Here is a 17,994-nt window from a genome sequence, read left to right as displayed (position 1 = left end):
TTTCTTGCGGACTCTACAGAGAAGCACCATGGGACAGATAAATTATTTATTTATGATAAATGTAGGAAAGTCTTTTTCATTATTTTGCCACTGGCACATGTCAAATACAGTCTAATTCACTAAGAATATGTGTAATATAATTTGCAATAATTTATTGATGGTTTATTTGATAGGGACAGACACAGTGAACATACACAGGCTGAAAACAGCTATGCAATGCCAGTATCATAGTGTTTATAGCAGATGCTAATTTGCAACACCCTTCCCTAGAAGGACTTTTAAGAAAATAAGATATTAAAAGAGGAAGGTAGAAAAAACACATTCTCGGTAAAGTGATGAAGTTTGTAGCAAATTTCGGGTGATCAGGTAGCGAGTTTCAGGACTTTGCTCCTCTGACAGAAAAACCTGTCAAAAGATGTTTCACAGAATTTGACTTAACAAATGTCTCTTGAAGCTGCTTATAACCATATAACCATCAAAGGAGGGGCTAATAAGTAGGGAGGAAATACAGGTTTTTAAAACTCATTCCCGTTTTTCTGTTGCCAATTTTAACTTTTGCAATTCTTTTCAGCCTCCGATTGTGTTTGTCACTGAAGTAGAGGATTAACACTGTTGTCCAACAGAAGTGAGGACTGGGTTGAGGTCTGTTCTAACACCATCTGTCACTTTGGCAAGGCATTACGGCTTTGGAGCCTTTTTCTCTTCTTTCCATGTGCACTGACTTTCTGCTTTGCTCTCATAGATTTAAAAGGATATTTGAATGGTGATAGTATGGAAACAGCTCGTCTGTGGTTGTACTTTCCTGGAAAATATTCATGTGGAGAGAAATGGATGAAGAGGAGATATCTGATGGCTAGTGCCAGTGTGTGAACTATTTTAATGAATTAAGAAGACAAAAGCAGTTTTGTTAGATGATAGAACTTTTATTTTGTTAAAACTTTCTCAATTTTTATTTAGTGTTTCCATTATTTTTGAAATAACATAAAGTTACGTACAGAAGGCACTTACAAAAACAAGTTAAATTACAGATGCTGTTATTATAAACATTAAATTACTGATTAAAAAAACATGACAGAATGATAAAGACAAGAAATGACAGCACCATTGGCAACTTTTGAACAGTACATCTCAAATAAAATTTAGCATGATTCGAATCTACAGTACAATATAAACAATACTCATTTGTTATCAATGTAATAATGCCCGAGCTATGCTTTTGAGTATAACTTAATCATCAAGATAAAAAGCTTAGAACTCAACAGTTTTGTATGTTTTTTCACTAGTCAGAGGTTCATTTTATTTTACATATTAGGCTTTGTGGTTTCAGCTCTGTGCAAGTCCTGGTACATCTCTATTAGGCGAGTGGCCTCTCTCTGTCCCGACAGCAAAGCACCATGGGTAGTGGAATAGTATTTTCTGTGGGTGGCCTCTCCAGCAAACAGGACCTGTAGAGGCTGAGGAAGGAGGAGGGGGTGGGGGAGAAATGGGAAAATAAGCAGAGGAAAGGAGAAAAAAAGATTCTTAGTGAAAACCAGATTCAAGATCTGTTAATGTCATCTTGACATATTTTCTATTTCCATCACTGATACCCTTGTTAGTGCTCTACGTGTAGGAGGCTACAGTAACTTTCCTGAGGGCTTAAGATTCCTGTTTGACAAGACTTCAGCGGAGGGGTCATGCCGTTCCTTCAGGAGTGTCAAGTGAGCACACAATCCACCCCCTTCCTGCGTCCCCCCTCCTGTACCCAGAACGCATCAGGTTTCATGGTCTAGACTTCTGGCCAAGAATCAGCCTTCATAACACCCCTGACACCAGCTGTATTTGCTCTGCATGTGCTGCGATGTGACATGGTAGTGATGACACCGCCGCATTAGCCAGATGCTCGCAGAGTGTTTGCAAGAATTGTAAACAACCAAATGTGCAGTTAATGAAAATAATGCATAAAATATGTAATGTTTCATACGACTTCATGTTACAGGTCACTTAGTTTTCTATAATTTCCTACAAAGGAACTGATATCTAACTGTAAATTCATCAAAAACTGGTACTAACTCTAGAGGAAATTCAGACAGCTTTAAATAAATGTTAATTCAAGTTCAAGTAAAAGTACATATGTGAAATACTTAAGTAAAAGTAACAAGCAGGTCAGGTTAAATGTACTCTAATAAATAGAGTAAATAATGAGTCACGTTTCTTAACAGGGGGCGTCGGCTCTTTAGAACACCTATAGGTTATAAAACAAATTACATTAAATGTCAACGTACACACTAGTGGAACCACATCATGTCACAGAGCCCTGATGTCCAACATTAATGTGACAGGGATTGCTGTCATAAACAGAAGTGTCTCACACCTCACTGACTGTAGAAGATCCGCCATGAGCGTTAGCGTGTTAGCCAGACCCAGCATGCACATGTTGTGCCACTTAGCATGCTTGCTGACTGGTGCATGAAATCAGTGATTAATTAAGGTAGATGCACCCTTTTTTTTAACTATGCACAGATACAACAATGCTAACCATAACAACCCATAACAATGTCTGCCTTAACTTTACTGCATATTGTGCATTTCTGTACACGCCAGCAGCTTCTTCCCTGCTGAAGCTGGTGATTTAACACCTTCTGCTCCATTGTCACACAGTTTATCAGGATCTGTAATGGACATGACTTAACGCAGTACAAAACTTCACTTTAACAGTCACACAACATTATAAACGTAACAAGCGTGCGTTTTTCCACTATTATATAGCAGAGGTGTTTTTATTATTATTATTGTGTCCACCCCCCTCTGCTGTCTTGTGGCTGTCTTACCGAAGCCTTGGTGCTGTTGGCATAAGGTAGCGGCATGGCCAGTCTCTCACAGTCCTCACCGCTGGATCCCACCCTGGTGAAGGAGTAGGAGCCTCGGATGAAGGGGTTACTGCCCCAAGAGGAGCGCAGGACTCGCCAGGGCTTTGGAATGTCTGGGTTCCCTGGGGACAGACAGATGAAGAGACAGAGAGAGGCAGGTTAGTACAGATAGCAGAGAGAGAGAGAGAGAGACTTAATCACAATTCAGTACATTATGGAACCAAACCAGTTCAAACTAAGGATGTCCAATCTGCCCAACTCCAATCAACTCGCGACCTTCCGTGAGCTGAGAGGCACCAGTGAGTCTATATGTAATTAAGCAACAGCTGAGGGGATTAAACCACACTGACCTATATGAGCAAAGTGTGAGTGTGTGTGTGAGTGTGTGTGTGTGTGTGTGTGTGTGTGCAGTTTCTCTGTGTGATTGACAGTTTTTATCTATAGGAAGTCCACTGACCTCATCATGAAGTGACAGTCACCGTTACTACCAAGAAATTATTTTCTATCTGCACATCCCCAAATTCATAAACAATGAGTCAGTCTATAAGTCAAGTCATGAAAATTTCCACTTAATGTTGCAATCACCTTGAAGCAGCTACGTCTTCTTTTTCCAGGAAAATGTTTCTGTTTCACAAGAACTAGTAGCACAACATTAAATAAGCCACAGAGAAAACGTGGTACCCGTGCCATTTGTATGTGTGTGTTTGCGCCCTATGAAAAAAGAGGGGGATTGATCAAATCAAAATAAAGGCCTCTTTACCTTATCTAACAAATTATCAGTCCTTATACTCAGTGTTTTTATTCTTTTGGAGTGCTGACACTAGACCAGTTTGCTGCTGCTCACTGGACACAAAATCAGACACCTGAGTCATTCAGCTGTATTATCTGTCAACCTTTTTGTCATGAAAAGAGCTACTTACGTCACAGCTGAAGCTTAACGAATGACCCAACCCGAGTCATGGTTCGTATGAGTCACTGAGCTGACAGTCTCAGCCTTCCAAGGCTATTGTGTTAGTTTTAGATTACTGATTCTTTGAGAAAGCTAAACTGGGGAAGAGTTGGAAGACAGAAGTTGATTTAGTATGTTTTCTGTCATAGAAGTCTACAAAAGGTAGATAATAAACGCAGTGGTATCTTTTATAAAGAATATTTTTTTCCACAAGATATCTTCTGTGGTTAGGTTACGATTAAATAAAAACAGTCAGAGAAGTAAAGTATCTAAAAGTTGAAATGTGTAGATAACAATCAGGTAAACAGGATGTGTGAGGGGTAACATTTGTCCACAATGCACAGCTCTGTTTCCTTCTGTGTGCATGTCCTTACCTGTAAACCGCCTCAGCAGCTCGGTGCAGGTCTCAGCGACTGTTTCGTCATCACAGCGCTCCATGTGCAGCGCCTCCTGCCCACAGATCCAGCCACTCAGCATGTAGCCGTAGCGCTCTGGCGGGTAGAGGACGTCAAAGCTGCAGATCTTCTTGTACCACAGCTCCTCAGGGTAGACCAGCTGTTCTAGCTGAGCCTCATCCTCCCACACAAACTGGATGCTGTTGCACTCGGGGCTCCAGAAGGGCTCCTCATACTCTAAGAATATTTTATCGGTGGTGCTGATGCCCAGCTTCTCGATGGCGAGCACTTTGTCCTCAGGCAGAGACGGGGAGAACATGGCCTCGTGGTTCTGCTTTAGGACGCCCAGAGATGCTGTTATGATCACATGGTCGGCTGTGATCCACTCCTCGTCCTCGCACTCCACATAAATGGGGTGACCCAGGATCAGAGGTTGGCAGCCGTGGTTGTTTTCGTTGTGGTTGTTGTCCTGGTTGGTGTCGCTGCTCTTGGCGATCCCCTCCTGATGCTGGGCTGAGTAGTTCCAGTGGATGCAGCGGACCGGTTTGCTAAGGCAGATGGTGCGGGAGGGGATGTCCTGGGCCAGGAGCTGCACGATCTTCATGAACCCTTCAGGAATGACGTAATGTGCACCAGGGATCTCCGTCCACTCGCCAAACTCACTCAGAGACACCTCATCCATACTGGGAGAGCTGCTTTCACAACTCTCCACCTGAAACAAGAGCATGCAGAGTTATATTTCCACCTAATATCTGCAGCCTTTTTACCTGCTGCCTAATAAACGTGAACACAAATCTCAAATTTGGGATTTTGAATCAACTCTTTAAACCCACTGAATGAATACTATATGTATGTGAACAACTCAGATCTGAACAAATCCGCATGATTAAACTGATTCAACATCAGCTGCAAACACATATGCTTTATTTAGAGGGCCCATACTGGTGGTGCGTGATTAGCAAAAATATTGAATATGTTAAAAGCAAAAATATGTTACTGCTTCTGCCCCATTTGATAGCGAGCCAGCATGCTTGAGGTTACCTGGTGGCTCATGTGCCATAATGTCTCTTCACTGCCGTATTTCACAACATTTTTTCACTTTGTGTGTGGGCGGGAGCGTATGGCGGAGCACTCAAGTGAATATAGCTCTCACATAAATATATTAAATGGCTGTGGATTGTTTCAAGCCTACAGTAAACATGAAGGGTGAACATTTTTCTTGGATCTCCAAACTCCAAAACCAACGACTTTCAAAGCAAGGGCAAAATCACCATTACTTATTCTTTATACATGAATCATTAAAACCAATACTTTTTGGGACATTTTTAGAAATGTACTATTTCAAATGCAGCTTTTGTACAAATTAAATAAATCAGATATACCATGTTAATCAGTGAGTTTAAGAGATGCTTGTCCCCCCTGTTTCTAGTCTTTGTGCTAAGCTAAGCTAATGTAGCTACAGCTTTATATTATGAGAGTGGTGTCAATCTTCTTATCCAACTCTACCCCAGAAAAAGAATAAGCCCAACCTCCAAAATGTCAAACTATTAGTTCAAAAAAATGTCTCTGTTTTATAAAATTGAAAATGTCATGGTGGGTTGGACAAAATAAGTGGTTTGTACACATCACTGCGGGCTCCGGGAATTTCTGCCAGATATTTTTCACTATTTTATAAATTTTAAGACATTTTATACACTAAACGAGCAACAGGCTAAACAGTCAACTGATGATAATCTTTAGTTGCATCCCTATAATAATTTATTCATTGCTTATCCTGATGTTAAGCCTGCAAGTTTTTCTATGATGACACAATCATGATATAAGCAGGATGTTTTTAGAGTGTATTCATGCTCTCAGAGAAAAAGTCCTGCTGTTAATTAGCTGATCTAATTTGCAAACGGATCTTTATGTAATTAATAGCTAATTATTGTCTAATTAACCCTAGCTAGCTAGTGCCAGCAGGCATACAGATTAGATAATATCTGCTATCTCATTCCAAGGGATGTGTAGGCTTATAAACTAACTACATGTTTGATTTGTCCTTATAGTGTGGATGTTATGGCAAAAGTGCTTTCAAATTCACAAATGTGCTGTGTATATACATATATGTGTGTGTGTGTGTGTGTGTGTGTGTGTGTGTGTGTGTGTGTGTGTGTGCATGAGAAAGAAAGCCCAGGAGGTGATACAGTATTACTCTCTAGAAGAGAACACTGTAGAAGAGAACACACACACCTTGAGGTACTGTTGAAGCATGGACAGTTTGAGCTTCTTGGTGCTCTCAGAATCATCAGGATCCAACATGATCTTCTTGCGCACCACGTCCCGTGTAAAGACGCCAACGCTGTTCTGGCTCTCAGCACAAACTGGCTTCCCATTCTGGAAGAACTCCTGAGTCAGCTCGTACACCTAAAGGAGGGGGAAAGGTCAGAGACGGAGTTTATCAGGAGGAAGAGGAATGAGGAAGTGTGATGTAAAGAAAGCAGAGGAGGTTGAACGAGAGAAGGCAGAGAAACAAGTTTATTTCAGTTCAGGGTGGATCAGTACTTGACTGTTTCAAAAGGCAAACTGCAGCATGATGAAGAAATACCACACGTTAAAGGGAAGTGCTGCCAGCCGCTACAAGAGCAGTGCCTTGTAAAGGAGAAGAAAATAGAAGGAAAAAAGACTTTGAAGAAATGTTGTTTCACCGACAAGATGCTACACAAATTCTGGGTTGTATTTATGTAAAGCTGAAAAGTATCAAGTCAAACAACACCAGTTATGTATCAACATGCATCAAGTCAAAACATTAACAGTATGATTCGTGACTGTGTTTACTTTAAGTGAATGAAGTTGGACTTTAACTAAAAAAAAGTTAGTACTATAAGTGCTTGATGTACTCAGTTTGAGTGGTATGTTTGTAAAGTGGAGCATTAGCTAAAGATAAGGTCTGTTGTTGTTGTTTGTTTTGGAATCATAACCCTTGATAATGAAGCATAACTGATATAATTCATTGTGCTCTTGGAATTTGCTTCTTGTTGACATAGCACTTGGTGATATAGCAAATTTGGAATGTCAGAAAATGTATCTGCAACAATTTTGATCATAGATTAATCATTAATTATCATAATTTCACGGGCCTCAGGTTGTCTGATGTGGTTTTGGGTTTTGAGCTGTTGGTCAGTGTAAAAAAAAAGATCAGAATTTCTACTACAACATGGGCTTCTGACTGGCATTCTTAATAAATAACTTTTATCTGTACATATAAAAACACTCTGGTAGATCAAGTAGGCAGATTGTATAACAGCTGCAGTGCAATAGCGGCAGCAGCAGACAACAGTTACAGTTATTGAGGTCATGTGACAGAAAATTCCCTCAACAAGAAGATGAAGGCAAAAGCCCAGAGCACTATGACTCATTTTTATGTGATGCTGGCCATTAAGACCATCAATGTGAATGGCTGAATGACATCACAAAGATGAAGGTAAGGTGACCCTGAAGCTCATTTTCCTCTATTCATTACACGAGCTATTGAAAACACATGCTGGAGATGTCAGCTTGCGGTCTGTTAGTCTACTGACGTTCTTTTTATTTATATACCCCAAAGTAGCAAACTTGTCCCACAGAGCTTTCCAATCTATACAACATGTAAAGAAAGTATGATGAAGACAAAGGCTGAAAAAAAAACTGGAGGAAGATGACTGGCTGCACTGGGCTGCTGAATGTAGGAGAGGCAAGAATATCTCCAGTCTTTAGGATGCTGAAACTGTATCTCTAAAGGTGTTAGGCTTTGGAGCGTCAAATTCCATTAAGAATATCTATGACAAGGAGACAGCACGTGGACCCGGAGGTTACGCAGAAAACACAGATGTACAAGGGTTAACGAAAACAAAATGTGTTCTATACCTCCCCTTTGTAACTGCTTTTCCAGACATGACCTACTTACACTGTAATAATCGTGCTCTAACAGGAGCTGCTACCGACCAGAGAATTGGACTACAGAAAATAGCCTTTCCTTGTTAAATTGAACATACTTTGGTGGACATTTTACTGGTTCAACTCAAGATGGATAAAGATATATTTAATAATTTCGATCATGGATGTTCTGTACCTTTCTGTAGTATCCAGTTTTCGTAATTCCACCTGAGTAGAAGTAGCTTTGAGGTTTTTAAAATCATCTTAATCTACACAATCTGACACTATCTTATATATTCTCTATCAGCCTGTTCCAATTCTTTATTAAAACTGCATAATGTTTATAGTAAAATATTCAAAGTCCTCTTTTATGCTATTATGTACACATTTATCCAAATTCAGCCCAACATGTTTTGTATCTTTGGAAACATTCAGATCTCCACTAGCATTTAAAATAAAGTTTTGTAGGTTCGAACAATATTTGGCTGCAGAGCCTTCGTTTTTTAGGGGTTACCATTGGTTACGATGCAACATTATTTAACTTGCATGAACATATTTTGATGTTAGGCAGGCTGAACACTCTGTGCTCTTGTACATGCATACATCCATTGTGCATACAAGTGTGAATTCACATGTGCGCCTTTGCTTTTACGTGTCCCCTCACCTCGTTGTAAAGGTCACTGAACTCCTCCACCAGGTCTTTGGGGATCCTCTTCCCGTTGTTGGTCTGGTAGTGAGCCACACCATTCTTGGTATACAGGCTGATGCGTCCCACGCTCCTCTCCCCATCTGTGGTGTGCTCCAGCAGCCCGTTGTCCTCTGCCAGGTGGTACACTGGGTTCCCATTGGCACCATGGATCCAGGTGGCTCCAAGTTCCAAAGTTGCTTTACCTACAAAAAAAAATAACACAGGTCAGTGTGAAAGAAAAAAACACAAAATGGATCTCTTTGAACTCAACATCTCCTGCATGGCTTTAAATAAAACGGCATAAAAGTCTGCTTTGTTAAGGCACAATCACACTTGAGTGTTAAATAACTGGACAGTTCAAGAAGATTGTCAACTCAATTAATATACCGCACTGGCCGAAGCCCACTGGAGCACCATTAATTTTGTATTTTTTCTGAGGCTGATGGCATCATACACTGTACATTTTTATTAATTTATATAATAAATACGGGCCAGTGCAAAGACAGAATTGGGTGAATGCTTCTATGATTACGTAACGTCTAAGCGCATAAACATGCATTTACATAACAGACACATTTATCCGTATGCCTCACATATGTGTGTTTTTAAATGTGACCTCTTTTATACGCATACAGTATCAGCGCCATGAGAAGATGCTGTTCCCTGTTTGTTTTTATCAGCTTAAAGAAATTGTTTTGAAGGAAGTAAGTGACAGGCAACTTTGTTGGGAAAAGCTGCTCAAACAGGTCAAGTGAAAAGCACCATTATTTTTCTTGGAACTCAACATGCAGCTGATAATTCAGGTTATTTAGGGAAACAAAGTTGATTACGTGATTGTATGGCTGGTTGATTGGACTGTTTTCTAAGTACTTACAAGATGTACTGTGCTTTGATATTAAAGAGGCCTCCATGATACTGTTTCTGCTGCATGGCTCTAAAATGTATAACTCCAACTTGTATGACGAGCATCTTTAAAGCGGTGCTTTATATGGATCTAATTGAGCAAATTGTAAAATTGTCTGTGATACACATTTCTGATTCATGTTGTGCCCACAAAAACAAAAACCTGTTATTAAAATAATCAGTTATTCTGTGAGCATACCACAGCTATTGTACAGTTCCCCAGTTACAAAGAAACTAATAAGAAATTATTTCTATAAACCCACATATTGATGGAAGAAAATGTTTGACCACTCTCATGTCTGTACACTAAATATGCTGGATGCTGGCTGTTTCCCCTGTTTCCCCTAAGCTAGTCTAGCCACCCACTGGTTCTAGTGTCATATAACCACAAAGGTATCAATCTTCTCATTTAACCTTCGGCAAGAAATCAAAGAGTGTGCAGCTGTGTCGAGTTCCACTGTTGTTGTTGTTGTTTGTGACCACTTTATTGTTGCTTTCTCGTGAGGAATTTTAAGATGTGAGCTAAAATAAAATTTAAATATGGGTTGGTGAAAGAGGAAAATCCATAATAACCCATGAAATTGCTGTATATAGAAAAAAAATTAAAAAGCAGAGGAAAGATAATTTTCTGTGTAGAAGGTCAACTGGGAATCTGCGTTAGCACTTTATGATTCAACTTGAAACGTGTACATTTTGCAAAATCAGAAACACATGTACAGACAGCTGTATTGTACCAAATAAATGTGTTGCATTTATATGTATTGTAGGTGTCTAATACTGACTTATTTTACACAGTTTCAGTGTTTAGGTTTAATTAATAAATGAGGTTAACACAAAGTTTAACAGACTTCTCACCCTGCTGAACACTTTGAACTCTCCCGCCGATGTGGTCTGATGCCTCTAGGACAGTGACATCCGTGAAGCCGTTTTTCAGTAGGATCTTAGTTGCAGCAAGGCCGGCCAAGCCAGCACCAATCACTACTATTCGAGCCTGCCGATGAGTGCGTAGGTCGCTACTAAGAGGATCATCAGTGCTGTCTGAGGAAATTTCACAACTTTGCATGCCGTCCAAGCTCCTCTTCGATTGAGTCTGAGGACAAATTAAAGCAAAGGACCCAAGTTAAAAATGGCACCATTATAACACTCAGCAGGCGACACTCATACAGCAGAAGATAATATTGAGTGAAAGAAAGAGATTTTTGTTCTTTAAATGACACATAAAAAAATAATAAACTTAGTAGCTAACTCATGACTGTAAACTCTGCTGTTGGCTAGGTCATCTTGGGTTGCATGGCAGACAGTATGATACCTCCTATGCACTCCTGTATCATATCCCTGCTGAGTATTTTCAGCCGCTGATCATAGTTTGTCTGTGGTGTCATGGGTATGAATTAATGTATCAATCTCAGCGTAAGGGTTAGTTTGAAACATTTTTCTATTGTGTCCACAAGATATGGATCTTGTTTGCTTACGGCCTTGTGTGTGAAATATGTTAACTATGTGATAATAACTTGTGCAGGCGTGATATCAGATCCATCTTGTGAGCACAAGTTATATAATTAACTTATATAAACATGTTAAGATAAAAAATATATTTTCAGAAATCTCAGAGACAGATATCTAAAAACGTGACATGACTAGATATAACAGAGATCTTTTTTCCCCTATAATTTGGCTGAACAGATTTTAAAAAATCAACCAATGCACAGTTTTGGAGCAGATTATTTGGCCTCTTTGGAGCTCAGTTGTCTTGTTTTTAATTAACTGCTGACTACACAGATCTCTTTTACAGCTGATAAGTGCTGCTTATAAGCATCCCCCCTAATATAACCAGAATTTACAGCTGTATTTGTAACAAATTAATTTAATTTAGAGTCTTTTTCCATGACATGATTACATTATTCCTTCTAGCTGCTGTGTTGTCCGACACTGTTTATTGAGCAGAAGGCCAAGTTAGAAGTCCTGACACAACCCTATTATTTCAGAGAATGGACAACACTCAAACAAAAATTGGATTTGTCTAATTGTGTCGAAATTGCTCAGGGACGCTAACATTCAGAGTGAAGAATACACAAGCGACCTTGTTACTCCAGTACACATGCTGTTTGCTGTGAATGTACAGAATGGACAGCTGTGTGTGAGAATAACACAGTGGGAGTCTATTCATAAGACAATCCTGTTAACCCAACAGAGATTTACAAAGTACAAACAGTGTCAGTTTTTAATGAAAGACGTATATTGTTATACCTGTTATTTAACTTTATTTATTTAACACAATACACACACATACACATGCACACATACTCCCTGCTTTGTTACAAGAGCAACGCTAGACACAGGACAGTATATATGGTACTATGTAGAGAAGACACACTGAGTTTCTCTCACAGGTTGAGATCACACAGCAGAAAGATTTCAGTGGATGTGAATATCAAACTCTCACTTGTGTGACACACTGCTTATCTGTTTATCTTAAATTATATGAGGTCATTCATCTTCCTCTGATTGATCAGAACTCCACAAGTACATAAAGTATGTGCACTACAAATATAGATCACCGTGACGGAGGATATAGGGGTTATCTTCCTTTATTCTGAACCTTGGTTAGACCTTGAGAAACTGCGTTGTAAGCAACTTGTCAATCTTGGTAATGTCACTTGAGCTGACAGCAAGAGAGTCAAAGAGGAAACAACTGGTCAGCTCTGCGAGGAAAGATGTGTGGATAAAGTATGCTGAAATAAGAACAAGACTGTGATGTCAAACTAAAGAGGACATATACAGGGATCTCTATAAGTTCCTCTTTCAAAGTCGACCAGAGCCTTGGTCAGCGTTCAGCTGACCTCCAACACAGATGTGGATTTAACCTCCTAATCTGGACGGGTCAGCACACCACATTTGATTTGATCTGACTCCCTGAGCCCTGTCCTGAATGTGGGTCGGACATGGCACAGATTTACTGAACAGACGTCTTTAACAGTTTGTGAATTGATTTTCCAAAATGTGTTATATAAATAATACATGAAAATATTTTTAAAATGATATGTAACCATAGCATAATTTTTCAATATTGCACAATCCTAAAACTGAAGTTCTACTTCCCATCATCACTAAACAACAGATTTACACTGAATCATGTCTTAGTAAAAACCACATAAAGCCGAGTTTCAATTCTGTTTCTTTCTCTGAAACTGATCTCTGCCATGAATGCTTTGCATTAAATCTTTTCACACAGGACGATGTTAATCATCAGTTTGCTTCCCCGGATCTGACCTGAAATATTAACCCAACATCAACATGAATTCTTTGGCTTCGAAGAAAAGTGAAGGGTGATATTGGTTATTGATTGTAAAATTAATCTTATTTACAAAGTCACACAAACAAATGTCCAACAAAAGGCCTTTCTGAGATTGTTGGGTGGTACATGTTATATTGAATCTGGGGTCTTGAATTGACGAACATGTTTGTTTCCTGTGCTGCCACATGAGCAGTTAGTTAAAGGATAGATGCTATCAATTGTGGTTTCTTTTCAGTGTGTGTTTTCAGTACTTTCATTATAGCTGCCCTTTTATATTCTGCAGCTGTTAGAGATGAGGGTCACAGAAGGACACTTTTTGTGGCAAACCACAAACGTAGACAACATATCTGACAAAAACTGGATAAAGTGGTTGATGTAATTGTCCTGTTTGCTGTAATATACTATATTTGTTGTGCTTAGTTGGCTGTTTTGTTGTTGCGTTTGTTTGCTTTTGGCATCCTAGTCACTATCCACAACCTGGACAGTAAGCCCATGATTTGAAGTGTATTACATGTGTTACATATTTACACTGGCAGCAGCTATTACGAATAATAATGATTTTATAACCTGTAGCCATTCAAATCAGCTCTGATGAAAGCCAGTGTACTGTAAGTGAAGTTATATAATTACTCTAAGGTACAAAATGCAAATATATATGGCGTGAAAATATTTACAGCCAGGAGGACCCGAGGGAGCAGCTGCTAGTTTTCCACAGCTGCTAACACATTTAACACATACTTTTCCTCATAAAACCTTTTAGCAGCTATTTGGGATCATTTGAATTAGAGGCAAATTATTTTTATAGAAATCCTGCATATGGAAAGATGTGTATCTAATTTATGTTTCTATGATAATGTAAGCTTTGAGTTTCCTGCTCATCTGACTATTTCCATGCAGTGCAAACATGTCAAATCACTGTGACGGTGCACTATTTTTAATATATTTGTATAAATATCTCAGCCTCTTCTCTGTCTGATCATGAAACTTTAGCAAAGACACAGTTCACCAATCTGCAGGCACTCTTCCTGACAATGCCAAATATCATCGTAGTTATGGACACATAACTCTGCCAACATGGATCATCATGAAACCCATCATAATGTGGACCTCTTTAGGTCTTTATGCACATTGGCTGTAGTCGAGGTTGTGCCAGAAACCCCTCTTCTGCTTCCAGAAAACAGGATGACCAAGCTCTTACTGTTCATTAAAGTTAAATAAGGTCAGAAGATTGTGTCATACAGGAAACAACATTTTGAAGAATATTAAAGGGAAAACTCCCTATTATAGCTTTAAAGATTCAGTGGTCACTCAGAATGAATGTGTAAATGTTGGGCTTTACCTATAAACTTAAAGACTCTAAAGTCAGTATAAAATTCTTCTGATTTAATAGAAACATAATATTTTCAATGAATGACAGGGCTGATCACTTCACACTCTGGCCTCTTTGACAGATTGTACATCCCTCCCTGGTTGCTTGTAATTCTACAGCTGGATAATACACTCACCACATGCCACCATTCCACGCTTTACACAACCACCACTGCAGATTATTGTGTGGGCTGGCCTTGGGTAGATAGGCGGCTCAGGGTGGGGTGGAGTGAGGAGGGAGGGAGTGAGGGAGGGAGGGGGCTACCACTGACCTAGAAATGGCAATCTACAGTACAGCAGAGTCTGCCAGTGGCCTTTTCAAGAGCAGGACCGGCCTTGAGCAGGAATATCTTAAATGACTGCGTCTGAGCTCCGGCCTCTCATCTTTACTGCTTTCCTGTCTCCTTTAATTGTGGAAATTGCTCTCTCCAGCTGTGTCTACACGCACATCTGTATTTCCTGTATCGGTCCCATGTGAGGATAAGCATGGTAACAAACATTTATGCATCCCTACATTAAAAAAAAATTGCAGTGTGGCCTGGGGGCTTCGTGCCAAAGGCCAGACATTCCACACTTCTATCCCAGCTCTGATTTTCCCAAGCTGGGATGATGGAGTGGAGACACCATACACACACACACACACACACACACACACACACGCACTGCACTGCTGTGCTACTGTACGCCACACTGGATTCAGAAAGAGTGCCCTGAGCCTGTTGTAGTATTCCCGAAGATACATCCAATTACAGAAGTTCATACTGAGAGAAAAGCCTCAATACATTCATTTATACAACACATACATTACACAATAAAGCAGGTAAATTATCACCACAAAGATGACAGAGAAAATTAACTTTTACACAGAATTGAAGCCTTGAAGTATAAAATGCGGGTACCACTTTTAAATAAGGCCACTGTCTAATAGCTGTCTTTATTAGGAGTTAATAAATAGTTTGCAAACGTTTATAGATCTGTTTTGAGCCAGTAATATGGGCAACGTTTGGGTTTCCAGGTTTATAAAATTTTGTTTGGATGGTTTGACCACTTGCTTGAACCAAAATCTTTTTTTTTTATCAACTTGTTAACAGTTATGCAGACTTGACAGATTAAAAAGCCTTTGTTAATGACATTTATAAGTGGGGCTCATTCGTAAAAGTGAGGCACTGATGAGACACCAGCGAAATGAACTTTTCTTGACCTAACCTGACCTTTCTTGAGCTTTTATTAGCTCATAAGTGATCTTTAAAACATTAGTAAATGATTCATTAATGATTAATGCAGCCATTAGTTCCAGCTTTAAAAACGGTGGCTTATTTGAACGTGGTGCCAAAATAAAAAAAAAAACAACACAAACTTTGAACAGATGAGAGAAATCTGACTGAAGAAAGAGAGAAGACAAAAGAAAAGAGACCCTGAAGATCAAAGTGCTTGATGTCATCATCCTATATGCTTGCCTGGCTGGAAAGCTGTATTGCTGCCACGTATAAGCTGAGATGCCAAAGTGGCAGCAGTTTGAAACAAAGCAAACAACTTCACTGAGTTACTCTGACTGATTGTCTGTGAGAGACAACAGGCGGCGGGGGGACACAACAACAATCCCAACACATTTCAGAGTGGACAAAATCAAGCGAAAAAAACATTAATCCACCTTGTTCCAGGCGGTTTATGGAGCAGCTTGTCCCGTTACACACACAGACACACACACACGCAGCGACCTACAATGCATCAGTGTAACTAACATCTGATGTGCCGGTGGTGTGGTTACACAGGTTGTTTTTATAGCAGTGTTTTCCTGTTTTATCAGCACAAGCAACTGGCTGACATTTAGTCTAATGTCTCCACGGTCGCTCACGGCGCCGATAACTCTAGAAAATAAGCAGTTCTCACAGTATTTCCCAGCGATATTTACTGATACAGCCCGGTCAACATTTCCCCCCAAAAAACAAACAAAAACAAATCACCGCCACCATCACCGTCCCACAAACAATAATTCTGTTATTTTTTATAGTAGAGCTGTTACCTGACTCTCTTGGTCTTCAGCTTTAAAACCTCAGAGTGCTCCGCTTTCCTTTGTGCCGTTTTTCCCTCAGACCGGCTCCGCTTTGTATTTATGCCTGGAAACCAGAAGCAGCCAGTTTTTCTCCGTGGCCGCTGCCTCCTCATTAATTAAATATGAGCAGCGGTGACGACAAAAGACCAGCCCACCACTGAGTCAGCCTGCTGTCACTGAGCTTCTCCCTGCTGCTGCTGCTGCTGCACACACACACACACACACACACACACACGCGCAGACGCACCCTCTGTGCTATATAAACATCCACTGTAAATTATAGGTTATACTCAATAGATAGGCTACACACTGTTTTTAACATTTTATCACCATTGTTCTTAATTGAGTGTATTCATTACATGCCACTTTATAGGCTTACTCCACTACAAAGGGAAATAATACAGTGCTTCTTACTTATATACAAACAAACTATATATATATTGTGTATGTATACATCCTTGGTGGAAAGTAAGTATAGCCTAGATCTACTCAAGTACTGTATTTCAGTGCAGTTTTAGGGGTACTTGTACTTGTATTTTATGCTACTTTATGTTTTTTCTTTACTACATGTTAGAGTTAAATAATGTACTTTTTACTCTATTACATTTATTTGAAAGCTTATGTTACTTTTCAGATACTGGTTATATGTAGAATAGTACACAATGTTATCGACTACTAAATTACTGTTAGCTACTGTTAGTTAACCAGTAATCTGTAATGAATCAGCCTGACCTTTGCCAGCTTCAAAGTTCAAGTGATGCTTACTCACCATTTATAACCCAATAATGTAATTCATCATTTGCATAATACTTACTTTCACTTTTTATAAGTCAAAGGTTTATTGCCAAGTAGGTTTTCACATACAAGGGATCTGCCTTGGTATGTTGGTACATAATAATAAACTTAAGTAAATTCTGAATAAAGATGGAAGCATAATTGACAATACTATATTTAAAAAAATATTATTAAGACCATAATAGATAGTTAATAAGATACGACAGTTATTTTAAATGGAAGCTGTTTGTGTAGGGATGTGCAAAAGATCAAATTAAGTATATTCTGATGTGTCAGACTTTTATATATTTGAATGCATGACACTTTGTACTTGTGGTACTGCTACTTACCCTATATGTAAGTAAAAGATCTGAGTGTACTTCTTCAACCACTGCGTGTACCTGAGTATATTACTTTCTGCTACTTTATACTTCTACTCCACTAAAGAGGGAAAATATATAGCACATTTACTACACTACATTTATCTGACAACTTAAGCTGCTTTGCGGCTTAAGATGAACAATGCTATGATCTATTATTATAGTATAAGATAAAATTGTATTCATCCCCAGTGTAAATTCACAAGTTACCCAGCAGTATATAAATTAATTAAAATTATCCTCGCCTTTAACTTTACCTGCAACATTAAATGATGTGCACATTAATGGATCAATTATTATAATCCAAAAATATCATATACATCATTCTGAAATGGGCCATTCAGCAAAATTTGTGTTTTTGATATTGTGATGCTAATACTACTTCATGTAGATAAAGTAACCTCTTACATTAATAATTCAATATTTATTCCAGCCCTCTTTGCACT

General features: G+C 39.1%; 1 protein-coding gene across 2 annotated transcripts; it reads right to left on the bottom strand.

The window, feature by feature from the left end:
• Positions 1–902: 902 nt before the first annotated feature.
• Positions 903–16,483, bottom strand: smox (spermine oxidase). Of its 2 annotated transcripts, XM_051385212.1 has the most exons (7): positions 16,365–16,483; positions 10,534–10,768; positions 8,752–8,978; positions 6,426–6,599; positions 4,173–4,905; positions 2,811–2,971; positions 903–1,454 (listed from the first exon to the last, which is right to left on the bottom strand). In XM_051385212.1, exons 2-7 carry the CDS (start codon positions 10,739–10,741, stop codon positions 1,302–1,304), a joined length of 1,656 nt encoding a protein of 551 aa, XP_051241172.1. In that variant the 5' UTR covers positions 10,742–10,768; positions 16,365–16,483; the 3' UTR covers positions 903–1,301. The 2 variants fall into 2 exon arrangements, with proteins under 2 accessions (XP_051241172.1, XP_051241173.1); XM_051385213.1 differs by lacking the exons at positions 903–1,454; positions 2,811–2,971 and adding an exon at positions 3,785–3,896.
• Positions 16,484–17,994: the final 1,511 nt, after the last annotated feature.

Source organism: Dicentrarchus labrax, unplaced genomic scaffold (genome assembly GCF_905237075.1).
Source record: "Dicentrarchus labrax unplaced genomic scaffold, dlabrax2021, whole genome shotgun sequence".
In the NCBI taxonomy this organism is placed as follows: Eukaryota; Metazoa; Chordata; class Actinopteri; family Moronidae; genus Dicentrarchus; species Dicentrarchus labrax.
The sequence above is the reverse complement of the archived record's forward strand: the minus strand, read 5'-3'. Positions and strand labels throughout refer to the sequence as shown.

Coding starts and splice junctions, on each gene's coding strand:
- smox (XM_051385212.1), bottom strand. CDS start 10,741: ATGCAAAGTTGTGAAATTTCCTCAGACAGCACTGATGATCCTCTTAGT. Junction 8,979..10,533: donor AGTTCAAAGTGTTCAGCAGG/GTGAGAAGTCTG, acceptor TTTTTTTTGTAG/GTAAAGCAACTTTGGAACTT. Junction 6,600..8,751: donor TCAGTGACCTTTACAACGAG/GTGAGGGGACAC, acceptor CCCCTCCTTTAG/GTGTACGAGCTGACTCAGGA.